The sequence below is a fragment of the Sylvia atricapilla genome, chromosome 7 (genome assembly GCF_009819655.1).
Source record: "Sylvia atricapilla isolate bSylAtr1 chromosome 7, bSylAtr1.pri, whole genome shotgun sequence".
In the NCBI taxonomy this organism is placed as follows: Eukaryota; Metazoa; Chordata; class Aves; order Passeriformes; family Sylviidae; genus Sylvia; species Sylvia atricapilla.
In genome coordinates, this window is record NC_089146.1 from 22,116,131 (window position 1) to 22,134,959 (window position 18,829).

At 38.9% G+C, this 18,829-nt stretch overlaps 1 protein-coding gene across 5 annotated transcripts in view; it reads left to right on the forward strand.

Annotated features, from left to right (window-relative positions):
- RBMS1 (RNA binding motif single stranded interacting protein 1) overlaps window positions 1-18,829 on the forward strand; it is a 144,230-nt gene that overhangs the window by 75,654 nt on the left and 49,747 nt on the right. For all 5 annotated transcript variants that reach the window (XM_066322897.1, XM_066322896.1, XM_066322898.1 and 2 more), the window contains exon 2: window positions 3,029-3,204. In XM_066322897.1, coding sequence (XP_066178994.1) covers window positions 3,029-3,204 — 176 coding nt within the window. The remainder of the gene's footprint in view (window positions 1-3,028; window positions 3,205-18,829) is intronic.

The window sequence follows — 18,829 nt, forward strand, 5'->3', positions numbered from 1 at the left end:
ACTTTGGCCGGATCTCCACTGCAGGATGTCTTGCCAGCAAAGCACTGTGTATCAGCCAGGGGTGTGGAAAAAAGTCATACATCCTCGCTGACATCAATATATTGGCAAAAGCCCAGGTGTGGATGCAGCTGTGCAGGCAGAGGAGAGCTTTTATCGGCTTGGCTGATGTTGTCTGGGGAGGTGATGCAAGTACGCCAGCAGACAAACTCCTCTCCTGGCCCGAGCCGTCAGCGTGGGCGGCTCCGCCAGCGCGGTCACGGCGTCCAGCCTGCGCTGCCAACCAACCCTTTGCAGCAATAGCAACTGGAAAAAAGGCCCTTTTGAACAACAGAGGGACCTCTATAATTTAGTTTTTACAAGTAGTCGTCGATGAGGAACAGAACGGAAAAAGTGATTCAGACTTTAATTTTAAAGTTTTAATGTAAAAATCGTGGTTTAGTTGTATGGCTTTAAGATGTCACTGTCCCTTTAATGGCTGTCTGTCATTAGGTTGCAGGCTTTGAGAGCTGCAGGACACCTAGCACATGTGTGTTGTAAAGCCTTTAAGGTTGTTAAAGGTATGAGTCTCTTTGGAAGCACTGAAAAACCTTCTGTCTGTAAACTTCGGAGGACAGCTATAGTCCCATTTATATTCCCATCATGTTTGAATGTGACTAGCACTAGAGCGTCTTCATGTTTAAATAGAAGTTTAAATTTCTCAGAATGGACTGTTTAGGTTTTACAGACAGGCAGAATTAGGATTCCTGCTCTCACTGCATACAGACACATATTTTCCTCTCCTGCCTTTGGCCAGCTGGTGACAAGATTCTACAAAACTCCAGTTCTTCATAACATAGAAAAGCAAAGATTATAAGGGAAAAACACTGGAAGAAATAAAAGCAAAACCAAACCAAAGATACTGAAAGACTTAATAGAGGCTCTTAGCCTTCAGTTGTAATTACTAGTTTAGATGAAGGCAGGTATGTGTATGTCGGGTTTTCTGGCAGCTGTATGTGCACATTTTGAAACCATGAACAGAGCAGTTTTGCATTTGATCACTGTTTGCATTTTGAGAACTTGACTTAAGGCGTTTAAAAGTGAATATCACTGTGCCAGACTAGTTTGTTCTGTTGTGAAAATGTTTTGAAACTTGTTGCACTGTCATTCTGCATTGCTTGTTACCCTAAAAATAATTGCCTGGCATTACTGGAAGCAGAGTGGTCTGACAAACTGACTTGTGCTGCTATTGTTAAAATCCGTCAGTGTTTCCATTGCAAACTTGGAAGGGAGCATTTAATCTTTTTCCCTGGAAGAAATTCTAGATCAGTGCTTCAATTCCAAATATAAATGTTTTGGAAGAGTTTTCGATATTTCTAAAAATCTTTATTAAAAACAACCAAAACAAAAAAATCTCTAACCCTATGGCAGTGAAATATTGATATTCAGTTTTGAAATGCTGAATGATCAGGAATGTATTTCATTCTTTTTTGTAATTTTTAGTTAGATTAAATTAGGCAGCAACTATGTTACTGCTTATCAATGTTGATTTTATAGCAAGTCTTGCAGTTGGCTGTTCCAGGCCATTATAGCTGCATAGTAAACTTTGCAACATGCCAAATTGGAAGATTTCAAAACCTTCCTAGGGAAACACAAAAAAGAAACACATAATTACCATGAAGTATCTGATATAAGGCATGCCTTTGTACTTTTCTCCCACTCACACTTCCATTCCAATTTCTTGAGGTTATCTCTGAAATAGTTTTGCTTTTCTTGTGTTTAGTTTCATGGATGCTTTAAACAGCATCCTTTCCTCTCTGCCTTCACATTCCTGCTCCCTGCCTTGTGACAGCCAAAGCTTTTGCATGGTGCAAAGCCCACATGTGGTGTACCAGAACAGGGAAGATCATTTTTTGGTTGGTTGTGGCTATACAACTGCTTTTAGTGATCCAAGGAAGAGAGTGGCACTGGGGTGGCAACAAGTGAGTCTACGTTGACTTCTCACTTTATATTCCATTATATTTTTCCCCCTCCTGTGCCTTTCCTCTGCGTTCATGGGACAGTTCTTTGCTATGAGTTCGTGGTGGAAGCTCAGGCTTTTGCCGGAAAGGGGCCACGTGCAGCCACTTTGTCAGTGAAAATGGTGTAGTCACAAGATGTTTACAGGCAACTTCAGTTCTCTAGTATATTTTTTTGAAGTATTCCTCTCTTACAACACCACAGACATGTTCATAGTACTTTTTAAACAGTGCCCTGCTATGCTTTTCTTAATGCAAATGATTACTGCAGATTTCCTCTAGGATGTTTTTATGTTCCATCAGGGTCTGATTTTAAGAGCAATTGTGTTAGATACCTTGAGGAGTAGGTAGAAGTGCTTATATGCTTTTATTCTTTTGAAACTTTAATTTTTTACCATTATACAGGGCCTTTTTCTTGACAGTTGTGAAGTAATCCACAAATATGGAGACAGACATGAAAGTTCTCCCAAGGCACACCATTCATTTAAAGTCTGGTCCTTAACCTATCTATGCTCCTTCTCTATCTCTAAAAAAAGAATAGCAGTATTGTGTGAAGTACTAAAAGCCAGAAGAGATGGAAAAGAGGCTTCTAATTATTTTTGTATTTTTTGATAAATTAAGGAAAGAGCATTGGCTTTTGTGTCCGCCGCAGTTTGACATGTGAAACGGTCATAGTGATATAAAATTTGTACCTCCTAGAGGAGCCTGTACCTACCTAGAGGAACAGTAGTTCCTATTTCATTTTCACATCAGCTGACACAATGAAGAGTGATAAAATCCTATGAGTAGTATTCAGTGGAGGTTATATATAATTTGATCCTGTGTCATGCATCAAATGGTGGTTGCAGATATTAGGATGTACCTGTGAATCCTGTCCCAAAGGGGTGTGAAAGCAGTTGTATTTAAAATCCGTGGGTAATTAGGAGCAGATTGAACACATGCTCCAAATGGTAACCAGGCTGCTGTAGACTGAGCTGATGTGCATGCTGTGATTGCTACCTGTTCTTTACTCTAACATGCTTTTTCCTTTGCAGCAGTCCATTGTACCAGCCCACCCAATGGCTCCTCCTAGTCCCAGCACCACCAGCAGTAATAACAACAGTAGTAGCAGCAGCAACTCAGGATGGGATCAATTAAGTAAAACTAACCTTTACATCAGAGCACTGCCTCCAAACACCACTGATCAGGACCTGGTAAAATTATGCCAACCGTAAGTACTACGTTTAAATGTAAATTATAATGTCATACCTTACAAGCTTATACTAGGTATCCAAGATGAGTGTTTAGATTATGAGGGAAGAAAACCAGGTTTATAAACAGTCAACTTCATGCTGTGATATGGTGGCAGGTTTCACCTTTGTTGACAATCAGAAGGAAAAGATTGTTTGATGCTTTGGAGGAGCAAAGGAAGTGGGAATACAGGGGTGAACTGAAGCAACCCACCACTTTTGTAAAATCTGTGATTACCCATAGTGCTGTTGAAATCACATTTACAATTAATACCTAAATGTGCAACTTGCTATTGAGAGCCTGCATAGAGGGTCTCCTCTGTTCACTACTAAGATAATCTGTTGATACAAACTCAAGTAATTGTTCTGAATCACTGTAAACTACAATGTGCATTTGATGTCTTATCCTGATTTGAGACTAATTTATGGCTGTACATTACTGCACAATTATTTTTATAATTAGTTCTTCTTATGATTAGAAATAGCACATAAGAATCATCTTTAGTGGCTGAAGTTCTGGGTAGACTTGGCTTAGCAGAGGACTTTTAGGCAATGTTGTTAACAGAAGATTTTTTTTTTGCTTGTGAGAGTTATTTGCTCTGTTTTTTAATTTTTGGAGCAACACATGCCTCTTACTTTCAAATATGGGTTATGTGTCAAAGCACTGTGCAGTTGGGTTATTTATACACTGTTTAAAATCAACTGTCTTAAATGTTTTACTAGATTTTTTAAAATGTCTTAGTACTTCAGAAATTCATAGTGCATTGTCTAGATTATTTTGAAATCAAAAGTATTCAGCTAAATTTTCAATACTACATGTAAGAAAACATCCGAATCTGTCTATTTTGGATGAAGAGATATTAAGACTTGTATATAATGCTAGTGTCTGAAATTTTAAAAATAATGTTATGTTTCATGTAGCAGATAGGTAAGTAGGAGTATACAAAAATAGAGCACAGCACAAGTCAGAAGAATAGATAGCAAAAACCGTAAATTTTGGATCCAAACTTACGTGAAGTAGCTTTCAGCAAAACATCTGATACCTAATTTATAGAGAATATTTTGTGTTTTTATTTTTAAAAATTTGGACTTTCAGGGTAGTAGTCACATATAAGTCATCTTATTATTATAATAGAGACAGCTTCCTCTCAGGTCTTTGAAGAAGAAAAATTCTGTTAATGCATTTCTCCACCAGCAAATGAAATCCTTCTGTTTTGCAGTGAAGAGAATAGATAATCAATCTATGAAAAGACTTGTTGATAAATTAAACATTTTTACAGCTCCCCATGTGACAATGACCTCTTGTAACTTGAAGATTGGTTGCAAATGCATGTTTTACAGAAGTGAATTTTTCCTTCCCGTTTTTGTCTTTTGAACTGAGGAAGAAACCTTGGCCTGTGTGCTCATGTTTTGTTAGGACAGGGCTGTGAGGTTATTTTGCACTGGAGCCGCCCCAGTAACTACTATTTGTGCAGTGGTTGCTATAACTCCTAAATCTCTTTCTGAAGACATTTTGGGTTGCACAGTCTCAGATGTCATTGATGCATGAATAACGTAGGAAAAAATATGTTTAATACTTTGCTGTAACTGGTCCTCTTTCTCTTAAATGGCCAAAGATTCCAATTTTGTTGTTGCTGTTCGATATATAATTGTAGTTGGAATAACATGAATTGTAAAAATAAAGAACAGGCAAGAGCTTCACCCATGAAGTTGTTAAATCAATTCAGATGGGAATTTATAGACTTGGAAGGTCATGACATTTATTCCTGTGAGATATTTCCCTCCTAAGCATTTTACTTAAGAGGAAAGGAGATGCTGTCTCAAAATTTTCCATTTCTGCTGAGGGAGCAAGTGACATGTCCAGAAACTCTAGGTAGGACAACATATTCCCTTAGCAACTAGTTGGATGTGGTAATAAGATAGAAATGGCAGCTCTCTCCCTGTTCACCAAAGCTCAGTAATCCATTTTTGTAGACTGTGGGAAGTTTGAGATGGAAACCTTTTCCTCCTTATAAATCTGCCTAAGCTTCTAGGATGTAAAAGGCAAGATATTCTTGAAAGTGAAGCTGCCGTGTTCATTATTTAAGCTGAGATAATACAAAATAAATGGAGAATAAAATCTTGGACATACAGAAGTCAATGAACAGACCGTTGTTTACTCCAGGTCTCAGAAATATTTTTTTAGCTCTTTCCAAATTCTTAAGATTTTACTGAAAGGCTTTTAGAATAATTTTAGCTCCTTTTCTCCATATAGAGTGGGGTCTTGCTGTCCTAAGAGGGTGTCCACTGCAATGCTTGATGCTAAGAATGGATAGAAAGGCTGCTCTACAAAGTGTAGAAATGATCTTGCTAATTGGCAATAAGCAGCTTTTGGTGAGTGTACATAAAAAGGTTACTGGCATGTTTTGTGTCTTTTGGCTGATGTCAGACAAGACAGAAAACACCTGTGGGTTGAGGAAATAATGGTTCAAAAACATCATTGTCACTGCTAGTGCCAGAAACATCCCATCTGCAGAGATTTTTCCTTCTGATCATCATGGACTTGTATCATATATACTCTACTGAAAAGTTATTTTCAATTATAGTTGTGGTAGAGAAAGATTGCTTTTGACAGAATCCCCCAGAATACAAGCTCAAATAATCTACAGAATTCTTCTGTGAGGGATTGTTATACTGTGACTTTTATTTGATTTAGTCAGGATGTTCATTAGTTCCTGTCATGACAGCAGAGCTAATTTTGGCCATGTTTTTACTTTATTTAATTATTTTTGGTGAATCACTAGAAAAACCCCTTATCAATTATGGAAGTGTTGGGCTTGCTCTCCTGTTGGAGCACAGCTGTGCAGTATTTACAAACGCAGTGAACAAACATTCAGCAGCTTTGTGGAAAAGTATTTTCCTGGCAAGAGCACAATTTGCCAGTATACGTGTCTACAAATCTGTTTCCACCTTCAACTGATTGGTCCTTTCTGTTTTTCTGTTAGGTGAACCTTTTTTCCTCCTTTCCTAGTTGAAAAGAGCACATTATGTTTTTGTTGTGAGGGCTTGGGAGCATGGCTGTTTTTCAGAGCATATTACTGTCTTTTGTGTGGGAAATGAAACTGCTGTGTTTCTGAGTAGTTCATTCAAACTTGACCCTGCTACTCCAGTTCTGCATTGAGGAAACAAATTTCTTCATATCACTTGTGCCAGAGGCAGAAGTGTGGGGAGGACTAAAGTAGGTATTGTTTGTCACAAGGATGTCCTAACAGTCAGCTCAGAACCAGAGGAGTGTCGGGGGGGACATGATGTGAGTCAGTCCTGGCCATAAGAGCTTCCCATCAGGCATGGGATTGGCAAAGCAATCAATGCAGTGGCCCACAGATCCTGTCCTTTCTGTGGGAGGTTGGACAGGAGCAATCAGCTAAATAGGACAGGAGCAGAGGACAGGAGCCAGTGAGGTTTGGGAAAGCCTGCAGGAAGCTGCCTGACTCTGCTGTGTGGTTTCTTTTCACAACCATGGAGTGCCATTGCATGGGATCTGCTGCACTGAGCAAGCCTCTGCCATGAAGAGCTGGTTTGACAGGCTTGCTGAAGCAATGGTTACTTTAGCCATGCCTAATTGCACTCCCTTCTCCTGGTGTGAATATCAGTACTTGATATGCTTTTTTCATCTCTTCTGTTGAATATATTACTTAGGCTTTAACTATTCTTTCTTATTTGGTGACTCTTAGTAATTTCTTTCAACTTACTGAATCTCTGGATCTGAAGATACAAGATTAAATCCATTCCAGTTATTCACTGAAATTGTTGAGCCTGCTTATCTGATTAGGGACTTACGTGATTGGGTCTTAGCAGATTCAGTCAGGAGTTTGTAACTTGTTTTGACATGTTTTCTAGGTGCTTTCCAGACTCTCAAAGCGCTGTGCTCTGCTGAGGATGACCTTTATGCTGAAGCCACATGGTTCCAAAGCCTTGTACTTTCCACTGTCTTGCTTATGATTTACTTGCTGGCCTGCAGCAGCATTGTGACTGTGTAATGCTGTTTCTTTAGAGATTTCCTTTTGTGATATTTACATCATTAAATGAGGATGAGGCAGCAGACCCTTCATCCTCCTGGGTATCCCCAGTCCCTGGGTGAGATTTCGAACTTTGAGGCTTAACCCAAGTCTCCTCTCTTCAGTTCAGCATAAATCATCTGGTCAGCCCACCCTTTGGTATCCTCCTTTCCAGCCTGTTTTCTCACACTGTGCTGTTTGTATCAAGCTGTTTGTGGTCTATATGATACTTTTGAAATCGCTTTTTCCTCTGGACAGTTTCATTTAGTTGGCCTTCCCCCTTAAGTTATCACTGTAGGGTCATATTGTGGGTTTTTAATGGGATTACATTCAGGAAAACAGCTGCTTTAAGGTAACAAAATACAGAATTACCACAGCAGGCCATTGTTCTGTGCCAGGAAGGTCTGTACGAAGAAATAGGACCTTGCAGTAGCTGCCTTTGCATATGTGCATTCTGAAATGGCCCGTCTTGTTGAGTAATTTAAGGGTTCCTTGCTAAATATTCAGCATGGTGAATACAGGCATAGCTGAAACAACTGAAGGTTAATGCTTTTCTTGAAACATACCACCCAGATGTGATACACAGCTTTGTTTCCAAAACATAGTTATATACTCCAATGCTTCCTTGTTTTGAGGCAAGATCATTTGAAAGTTGTTTCAATTCCCTGTTCTTAATAAAAGACATGTTTTCATTGTCATGTGACATCCATTAATATATTCATGTCTCCATGTTCTTTGCTGTGCAATTGTGACCTCTCCCACGTTGCCATTTCTCATTTCCTTCAAACATACTTAGGACTGAAAACAGGTGAACTGGAGCTCAGACATTTGCTGTAGCAGGGAGCTGGCACCACTGTGGTCACTTAAGATTAAGAAATTTGTTAATTTTACTCAGCGTACCTCGATAGAATAAAAAGGCTGTACTTCAGAAAATAGTCTGAAGATCTCTTGCATTTAACTCCTTGGGAGAGTGGTCTGGGCAGGTCATTGCTACTTAGAAATACTTATAACACATGAACACAACTCCTTTAAGTAAATGGTTTGACCAAGTGAAAGCTTTTAAAACTTCCATTGCACTAACTTCTCAAATTCTTTTTAAAGTATTTTATCTTTATTCCTTTTTCCTTTATTCTCTGTTTTTCTTGCATTTTTCTTGCATAGTTTGTTGCCTGCATCAAAGTATTGCATAATTATGTGGAATAGGATTTCATGTCATATAGTTAAATGTGATACATCAGTGTCTCTGAAACTGTTCCCTTTGAGAACAGTATTAATACTGCTTATATTGTAGCAGGAGCATATCTATTGTTCTTACCCTTTTAGGGTAGAAAGAGGCCCTCTGCATATTTCTTTTTTTCAGAGTTATGCGTGCATTTTTAAAAATAACATTGCATATATGTCTGAATAAATAACACCAGGTTTACAGAATAATATTTGGTTCTAGGAGGAGGTGCATTCCTTGGTGATTGAGCAGTATGTGATTTGTACTGTTCAGCTCTGTTGTATAATACCAGCATCATATTTTTCCTTTATTCCATAGTTCAAGGACTATGCATGGGTTGGAGTTTGTATTACCTGGAGTAGATTTTCCGTAGCTACACTTTCCACTCAGTTTTGTTCTTCAGAGCAAACATACCCCCAGGGATGGTGGTGTGCTCCTTGGATGTATTCGTTGATTGTGCCAGTGCTGTTGTCTGCAGTGGTGTGGAACGCCATAGAGAGACACCCACAGGAACCCTGGGACCAGATTTAGCTAATCTCAGCTGTGTTCTGCCCAGCTGATGCACCCAGTTTCTCAACCAGACAAACTGTCAGAGGAGTGGCCTGCCACTGTGGTGTGTAAACCGGCTCTGCTGGCTTCTGTCTGAGCCAGTGATCTCCTGAGATGTTGCTGTCAAAAATATCTATCTCATTTCTAGAGCTGAAAAGAAATAGAATTCATTATTGTGTGTTCCTTTTGCCAGATGCACCCAAAAGATGTAGGCCTGATATGGAGGCTGAAATGCTCATTTTTGTCAGGGCTTGACTTCCACAACAAGTAGCGAGGCTTTTGCTTGGTATGCCACGGGAACTGAGATTGGCCTAGAGATGTGATGTTTGGTTTAAATAGTAATTTCCTTTATTTTTTAGCAACTGACTTCAGCAGTCGTGTCATGAAATGTGTAGCCTGGGATGATGTGAAGGAAGACTCTCTGTCTTCTCAGTAGTTGGATTTTATTTAGCTAGGATTAAAATTCAGACAGCTTTACATTCATGATCAAATGAAATCTACACCGAAATTTTCTCTGAGAAGTTTTGGGGTGTTTTTTTACAGTAATGCTTTCTTGTAGAATGTTATTAGGGACCCATAGATATTTTCAGGGAAACTGTAGTTGAGAGAAAAGTAAAAAAGTTGTCCTATCTTCCAGATGCAGATAGTCTCTTGACATGCCTCAAATTTAAAACAAATACAGTTTTAATTTGCTCTTTCCATTTTTTATTAAGCAAAGATTGTGGCTTTTCAAAGTATTTCGTTTAGCCTGACTTAAAAGCAGTTCCCCTCAGCACATTGTTTAAAAAAACAACTAATCCAAATACAGACACATGAAGGAACTCTGTGTTTGCCCTGTGCTCGCAGATGTGAAGATCCAGTGATTGCACAAGCTCTCTGTCCCCTGGGAGATGAGAGTTTTGTTGCAGCATGGGGCCAGAGGAATGGTGATCCCATGGAATTTCCTTGAGGAAGTGGGGGCGAGGGAGGAGAAGAGAGTGGAAGGAATGTTTCAGCCGCAGCTGCTTGTAAAAGAAGCAGTAGGAAAACAGATTTGGTACAAGTTACCACCATTGAAGATCTCTTAGTGGAAAACAAAAAGCTGATTTGGTAGCACAGGGCCGGGTATTTGTTGTACAGAGATGCAACCGCAGAGCTGCAGGAAAGAAAAGTCCAGTGGCAGCTGTTGGAATGCCTTTGATCAGGGTCCCAGTCCCCAGTCCCCGATGGCACAGACCTGATGCAGATGGGAAGTGATAGCAGCAGTTATTCATTGGAATAACCAGAACATTTTGAAGGGGATAGTTTCATTCCAGTGGACTACTAAAAATGTTAACAATCAGTACTAATTAGGCTTTTTGGTGGGTTCCATGGTGCCAAAAACTGCCCCTTCTGTCAGAGACCTCTTAGGCAGGCGTTTCAGACAGAAACTAGTCCAGAATTGACTCAGCTTAGAGCCCAAGTTGGTTTTGGCCTCAGCGTGCTTACATCAGGCTTGTCCTTTTCTTCAGGAAACCATTCAGTGTAGAAATCAGGATCAGTATTTGCAAGCAGGTTCTTATATCCAATGTTGAATAACTCATGTGGTTTCACATAACTTGTAGAAATCTTGTGAAGTCTTGACTTTGTTTGCTAAAGATTCAATCTACTTGGCTCTGATTTCTGTTATGCTAACTCCTTGAAATTAAAAAATGAGCCATCTGATGCTGACAAGTTATAAGACCAATCTATTTTTTTTAATAACCTTTTAACGTTTTTTTACCCACGTTATTGCTGAGCTACATTTAGGTTTTGTAAACAACAGCCCTAAATGTTTTGCAACCCACATAATAAATATTCATATTTTACCTGCAGAATGAAACTAGGAGCAAATATAGGTAAGCTAGTTTAATTCAGTTAATTTATTTAATTCAGATGCTGCTACCTCCAATGAAACATAACTGAGGAAATAGAAAAAACAGTGTTTATCTTTAAAAAAACTCCACAGACTGTTAAGCCTTGATCCTCAGGTTTTTCCCCACAACTCCTAAAATTCTATCCTGTTTTGACATTCAGAAAATGTCAGCTGCCCCAGTTCAGTTGGAGCAGTTGCCTTACTCAAACCTCAGACCAACTCCGTAGAAAATTAAATCATTACAGGGTTACTGAGAGAAGAATTTGCATTTCATCATTTAAAGTCTGATCTTTGTAGACAGATGTGCTGTACCTGGGAAAAAAAGTCAAATTTTAGTTTGAATGTTAATAATGTTATGATACATGGATATAGAGCAAAAAAACACCAATGAAAGCTCAAAAAGAGAAGACTTTGATTTGGGGTCTGTTTTGACACTGTTACTAGTACAAATATTCTGCTTGAAATAACCTGTATGAGTTGAGTTAATCATTTACAGGCTGAGTTGCAGTGGAAGAAATAGGTTCTGATTTGTACTCCTATCCTACCCCTTACATTTTCATTTCTTCTCTTACTTATTTTATCAAAAGAGGAAAATTATCCACCAAAATGTGTGTAACTTCACTTTTGACTATAAATAATTGCTTTTAGTTTGCCATCTTAACTGAAATGTGTTAGCCTAAAATATATGTTCTTTTTAAATGCTTGTTTTCCATATTCTGTGCACTTGTGTGATTTTAAATGTTATCTTCAGAAGACAGAGTCTGAATCAGTATTTTTTTACTAGGAGAACACTGTGAACTTACGTATTACACATTATTAATATTTCTAATCCTAGTGCTGCTTTTTGGCTTATGTGTAGTCACTAATAAGCTTTCACAAGTCTTCTCAAAGTATCAACAATTATTCTGTTGCATTAATAAGGACTTTAACATCTGAGTGACTGCAATAGTGAAATAAGTGTTATGTTAATAAAAGATCTAAAATTGTAAGAAGAGCTTCATACAGGGTAGTACAGATACATGAAAAACCTCAGATCTTTTCTTTGCAAACCCTTAACGTCAGAAATAAAGACCTGAAAAAGAGCCAAACTACTCACTTCTGGTTTCAAGGACTTTGCTGAAAGGGCAACTGAAGGGCTTTTGGAGCCCAGAGACAAGCACAGTTTTGTAGCTCAGTATATAATTTCATTTAGTGTATATATCAAAGCCCGAAGGGATTGCTGTGCTCCCAAGCAGAAATGCTCCCCCATGCCCCAGAGACGATGGCAAGCTTGACTGGAGCTGTGTGTGTGCAGTGATCAGAGGCCTGATCCTGCAAAGCCCAGAGCACCCAGGACGCAGCGCTCCCCTTGGCGGCCCCAGGCTGAGAGCCCGCTCCCTGCTCCGTGGTGTGCGCTGAGGGTTTGTCTGGTGGTGAGGGCTGAGCTTTCGGCTCAGTGAGTGCAGAGTGCCAGATGAACTCCACAACGTCTGGTTCTTTTGGCATTGTGGTTTCTTCTTGTTTTCAACCCATAGCTGTGCAGTTCCCCAGGCAGAACTCTCCCCTGTGTTAAGCCTGAATGCCTTGGCTGAGTTCTGGAGAAGGCGTTTGGCAGAGAGAAGAGAGACTTTTTCCCTTCAAGACCTGAGGGTATGAGCGTGGTGGGGTATCCTGCCGAGCTGATGGAGCAGTGTGCATTTCCTTTCCCTCATCGCTGTTTGCTTGTGGTGGTGTTGATCTGGAAAGGACTCTTTATAAATCCTTTGCCTTTCCTCCCCCTCCTCCCCAGAGATCCTGCATTCAAACTCTTACATTTCCCATACTTGAAGCTACATGTTCTTTATCGTATGGAAGGCTTTGTGTTAGTTTTATTGCTAAGGCTTTTTTATTTGTTGCCAAAAGTCTGTGTGCTACATTTTGAAGATCTCAAATAATGAGAGGGAAAGTCTTGCTCTCTGTTCCTTTTTCTCTGTAACATCTTACAGGGCTTCCACATTTTAGAACAGAAGTACAGTACTAGCAGTGAAAGACTATTAAGCCAGGACTGCTGCTGAAAAGTCCATCATCATACAAAGGCCTCAGCATGAATGTACTTTTAAAATGTAAATTAGGATCGATTCTTTTTGAACATCATCCAAATATTTAGAATTATGACTTTTAAAAATGCACAAGAATCTGTCCCGGTCCTCTCTTCTTCCCAAGTGAATTGCATATTACTGTCTTCCATGGGAAATTCTGAAGGTTTTTTTTCACCCATTTAATTTATTTTTTAATTATTATATATTCATTAATTCTCTTGGAAGTCTAGGGCACTCACTCTGAAAGGTGCAGTTTCACAGATGTCATTAAGTCTTTTGAAAAGAGTGGCCCTCCCAGGAAGAGGGGACAGCTCTGACTGCCACTGATCAACTGTTTCCCATCTAACACTTGAACTGAGGTCAAGGTGATAGTCTGAGGAGCACAGGCTCACTGGTCTGGATGTAGCTGAAAGGTGAGCAGTAGCAAAACTTGACGTTTAAAGGTAACTGGTTACTGAACAAGTATCCTTGTGGTAGATACAGGTTTTGGGAACATTGTTAGTTTCTTTGTCTCACAGCATTTTTAAAAATATAGTTTAATTAGAAACAGAGCACAGTACATCTAAATATATAGCTGTAAAGGCAGATGCTCAACTCTTCATAATGGTGTAGTAACATATTAATAGAAACTCTTCTGAAAAGGGCATCCACTGCTGTTTATATCACCACAACAAAATTAGTTATATTTTTTTTTTGCCATGAAAAAGGGGAAATTAACTTCTGTTTCTCTCTATGAAAAATTTCAAGTTGTTGTGATAGAAGACATCTGAGTACCTTTAGGGCATCTTAGATTTGCTCATCTTGTTCTGGTAGTTACTGTGCCTTGTTTTGTCCTTTCCATAAGTGAGGGATGTGGAGGCAGCTTAAAGTGCAGAGAAAAGAGTAAATTTTCAGAATTTTGTATTGTAGTCAGGAGAGAATGTTTCTGAGGGCTGTGTTTGCTTCTGCTCATTAGTGTCTTTTCCAAACTTCTGGGTTTTTTTCAGGGGGAGAGAATTTGCAAAAACTTTAATTTTTCCTCAAGAATTTTGCTGGATTTGTATTTGGATCTGGAGCACTTCTTCAGTATCCAATACTTCTGTTCATGCTTGTGCCAAAGATATTTGACAAGTCTTGAGGTCAACTTTTTCAATGGTGGAAGAAATGTGAGGCTGTTTCTCTCAAGTTGTTTTCCCCTAGTGGTAGAGGTCAGCATTTGGCTATGACAGTTCTTTATTTTTTGGCAGGCAGTTCTCTGACATTCCTGTTGCTGAGATCATCCTTACTAGGCTTTCAGAAGAACATCTGACTGGGGTTCAAATTCTTCACCTTGTGCTGTTCTGACCATATAGTATGTTATAGGAGAGGTTTTGGTCCTTGCTATTAACAATTAATTTGTTTCTAGATACCTTTTGTTAACACTAAGATCTGTTAATTTGTGGTTTCTTCCTTTCATTGTGATTTGGTTTCATGTTAAGGGTGTGGATTCTTTTCATCCCAAATATAATTTAAGGGAATAAAAGTATCATTAAATTACTGCAGTCTGAGTCATACTTGGTCTGTGAGTTTAGCTCCCTGGCCTTCCCACACAGCATTTCCGATATGCAGTGAGCTGAGGGTGTGCAGGAAAGACTTTAGAGTGACCTAGATACTATTTAACTCTTTACTAGGGGGTGGCTGTCTGACACTGGGTATAGCTATTGCCTCTTTGTGTTCTCAGTCCTTTCCTGTGTGATAATTGTATCCATTACATTTCCCTGCCTGTGAGTGGCTTTCATATAAAGTATTTTAAGGTTTCTATTTGAATTGTTTTAAGCATCTTGTTAAATTAAATTGATTGGAAAAATTAGAAAACGAACTATTTTAAAAGCTGAAGTGTAGACAATAGAGATTCATCTTCAGAAGTTATGACTTCTTTTCTGTAGTACTTCATCACTTGCAAGAGAAAAGCTTGTTCTGCTGCCCTCTTGCAGGCAAAGAAATAGTCACCTCAGGCTCTCTGGAACAACAAGGTCTGTACACCCCAGAAACACTGTGATCATGTCATACAAGCTTCCTTGCTGGCATATAAAGTTGAATGTGTTCAAGAAAGGTAGTGATACAGGATTGCTTTTACTGACTTTGGGCTTGCCTATCAGCTTTGCAGTCATGCAGTGTTTCTTTGATTTTTCTTGACTCTGCGTAAGAACGTGTTTTTTGACTGGTCCCTTCTGTGGCTGCTGATGTGCTGGGTTTGTGGAACTCCCAGAGATGCTCCTTCTAAGAAACTTTGACTATATGTCTTATTCTGCTTAATGTAGTTTCCATCCAGGTTTGCAGTTGACACAGCCAACTGGAGGATCCTAATTTTCTCTGAGCCCAGCTGACTCCCCTCTTTGCACAAATGCTTTTGAGTTGAGTTTTCCCTGCTAGGCCAGGATTAACCTCTATCGTCTGTGTACTTCACTGTGAAGCCCAGTGATCCAAGTGCTTCCTTGGGCACACTGCCATAAGTGCAGTCTGGGACACTGGATTTACCCTTCCATGATGGTATTTGACACAGTCATTATGCAAAAGTCACTGGAGATGAGGGATTGGGGATCACGTGAGTTGCAGCCAGCTCTGGGTGTTCTGCAGGGCAGCCTGGTGGTGCCCAGGGTGCGTGACTGCAGCTCTGGCTGCAGCTCAGCGCTCAGGGGCTGGAGTGCAGTGATTCCAGAGGACTTCAGTTGTCCTGGGCTGCTGCAGTAATCAGAACAGGTTAATGATGTTTTTAAAGAAAACGGAATATTTAAGTTACCAAAAGCATATTTCTACATACGTATCTTTTACCTACTCTTTGCAAAACTGCAGAAGTCAAACTCTGCCTCCCGCTTGCTTCAGTCAGTATTCAAAAGACCATCTAAGCAGTGTGAAACTGAGCAAGTGTCACTGAATATGACCGTGACGCATCAGCCACAGAGGTTGTGCTTTAGATTTTGTGTTACAGCTTGTGATTGCTCATCTATCTAAAATTTGGCAACAGATGGATAGTATTTTTTTTTAATGCATAACACTCCTCTATCCCTGTCTCAGCACTTAATACTACTGCAGGCATCTTTTCAACAGAGCTGTGCAGTTACAATCAATAATATGTGAGCTGATGTTTCTGCTCCATAACATACAGCCACTTAAATGCCCTTCTGAAGTATATTGACCCCTGGAGAGAACTACTTTAGTACAACCATCTTCCCTATTGAAATGGTGATATTTGCTATTCAGCACAGCTGGGACTTGAGACTACAGAAGCAGATTCAAATATAGATAAAGTCTACATGCTGTGCTATTAAGGGGACAAAGCATTGGGAAGGCTTAGCAGTGATTTTGAGTAATTTGTCCATTTAGCTCTGTTCTAAAAAAATTGACATTAAGTTACCAGAATCTAAAGGAGTGCTAATGTTATTTATTGTAGTGTCTTTGTTACGAGGTGTTAATTCCAGTATAGATTAGCTATTGAAAGCAGCACGTTATTATAAGTATTTCTTAAAAGAACCACTATAAAATGCAGTTCAGAGAAACTGGAAGTTATTTGAACATATTGGGAGTTTTCCTCTCCTGCCTTCCAGACAGAAGAGAGGCCAGTCAACACTTTCCAAGGTGGGGTGTTAAATTAGTGCAAGATAGAGGTAAGGAGAAACACTTATCTTTATGTAAAGTGTACTTTAATCCAGCAGGCCAGGTCTTGGAGGATCCCGTTGGCTTTTGAGTTGCCTTAATGTTACATAACAGAAGGAAAACATACAAAATATGTTGATGTATTTTGAAAAAGTTATCCATGCTAGGCATTATACCAACAACATCTTCAATACAAGAAAAAGCATTATGTACACAGGTGCATATAGATGCATATATTTTTTATATATGTAATTTTCACAATATGTGAAGCAGTTTTTTGTAGTTCAGAGTTGGCAGATGGGTCAAGGCTTGGGAAATGGGATGTGGTTGAAAGTGCCCTTTTATGGCAGCCTTCAATCTCATGGTTTTCTGTACTGATGGCTTCTTTGAGACATCATCTGTTTAAACTGAATGTATAAGGTTTGGTTAGAAACCTTCACCGGAAGTGAAATTGATATGCAAGAATAAATCAAAGAGTAATCTTCTCCAAGTATGTAGGCTTGTGGTATTAATAGGTGTCTGCCTATCTATCCAGAGAGAAAGTAATCTCACACTAGCTAAGCCTGTACCCAGGTGATAAAATAATTTTGATTTATACTGTTCTGACTAAACAAGAGAAGAAGTATTGGGAAGTGTAGATAAATGATTTTATTTTCCATTTACCTTTTCCTTAGTTCCCTCCCACAAGAAAAAGAAATATGCCTAGGAATAGCCAAAATAATGGATAATGCATCATATGCTGACAATGACTGAATTTGGCTTCCTTGGACGGAGGAGGAGGAATTGAAAAATAAAAGATCTGCAGGTAGAGAGACTCATTTATGCTGCAAAGCTGATCTCTACTGTTTAACAGAGGGAAGAGGAAGGAGTTATGAATAACAAGAACTGCTCTGTTATGTCTTCATTGTTTTATTCTTTCAAGCTGTTAGTGTAGGCTCTGCAAAATCAGTGAGGCTGAAATTTGCCAAGATTTATGGTTGGGTGTGGAAGTGCTGCTGTACTTTCTGATTAAGGCAGCGAGCAGTGGTAAATCAATATGTGCACATCCATGGACCTGCCATAGGCTTGGCTTATAAATACATATTAGCATTAATTCTGGGTTAATTTTTCATCTTGCCTGTAATTGTCCTGAGTAGTGATCATTTCTCAGTATAAAGAAAATGATAAAAGAAATCACTAGACAATCGAAACAACATTTCACATTTATAATTTGAACTTTTTTGGTACTGTCTTGTTATGCTTGCAAATGAATTAATTTTTTAAAAAAGCTGTGTCTTTTGTGGCTGTGTGAAACCCTGTGCTCCCATATCTTTTATATTCCTTCTGGGAGCCACAGAAACTAAGATCATTTATTTGCAAATAATATTGTTTCAAGCTTTCAGTTGTGTGTAAAATGCAGATCTTTTCAGTATGTATTTTGTGTCCATTCTGTAGAACTACTGTAAGAAAACAACATGGTGAGAGCATTTGCTTTCCTAAAATAACGTGGTTTTGTGCTTCCATCTTGTAACAGTAAACTGTAACCTCTTCCATATACCTGAATAGCCTTGTCAGTAGTTGTACATGTGAATTGCTGCAGAAAACGTAGACTATCCTGTGTTTTCTTAAGAGTGATGATAGTACTAAAAAGTGAGTTAGGCAGGAATTCAAAGTGTCTTTTAATTGATTTTAGTTTCCCCCATCTTGGGTGTGGTAGTGTCATTGTTGTTGTTGGTTTTTTGTGGTTTTTTTCTCTCCTCCTTCTTGTAAAGTCACGGTTATTCAGAACTGCTAAACTGGATGCTGGACAGTAGAGATTAGGAAGTGCAGCATTAGGAATGCTTTGTAAGGCAGATACTGACTCCTTGATTTTTCTGATGTTGTAGCATTTACTGGCAACTTCTTGTTTGGATCATCTTCATGCATGTTAGTTGATTTATGATAATTCCAAGATTTATTATTTGTGAGTATCTGAATAACTGCAAACTATTTTCATACAAAGGATCCTCAGATCCATGTCTTATGTTAAAACTTTCTGTAATGCTTTCAGTGGAAGAGTACTTCACATAAATTACAATATTCTATATTAGAAACAGAATAGTAGCAAATTAGTTTCTGAACCATTCTATCTAATTTGCACACATCACTTCGTATTTAAATATTTTTCTCAAAGGAACAATGCCACATAATTTATAAGGAAAACCAAAATGGTCTTTCACTCTCATTGGTTAACAAACTCAATAGATCTTTGGCAGGAAACAGCATATTTAATGTCGA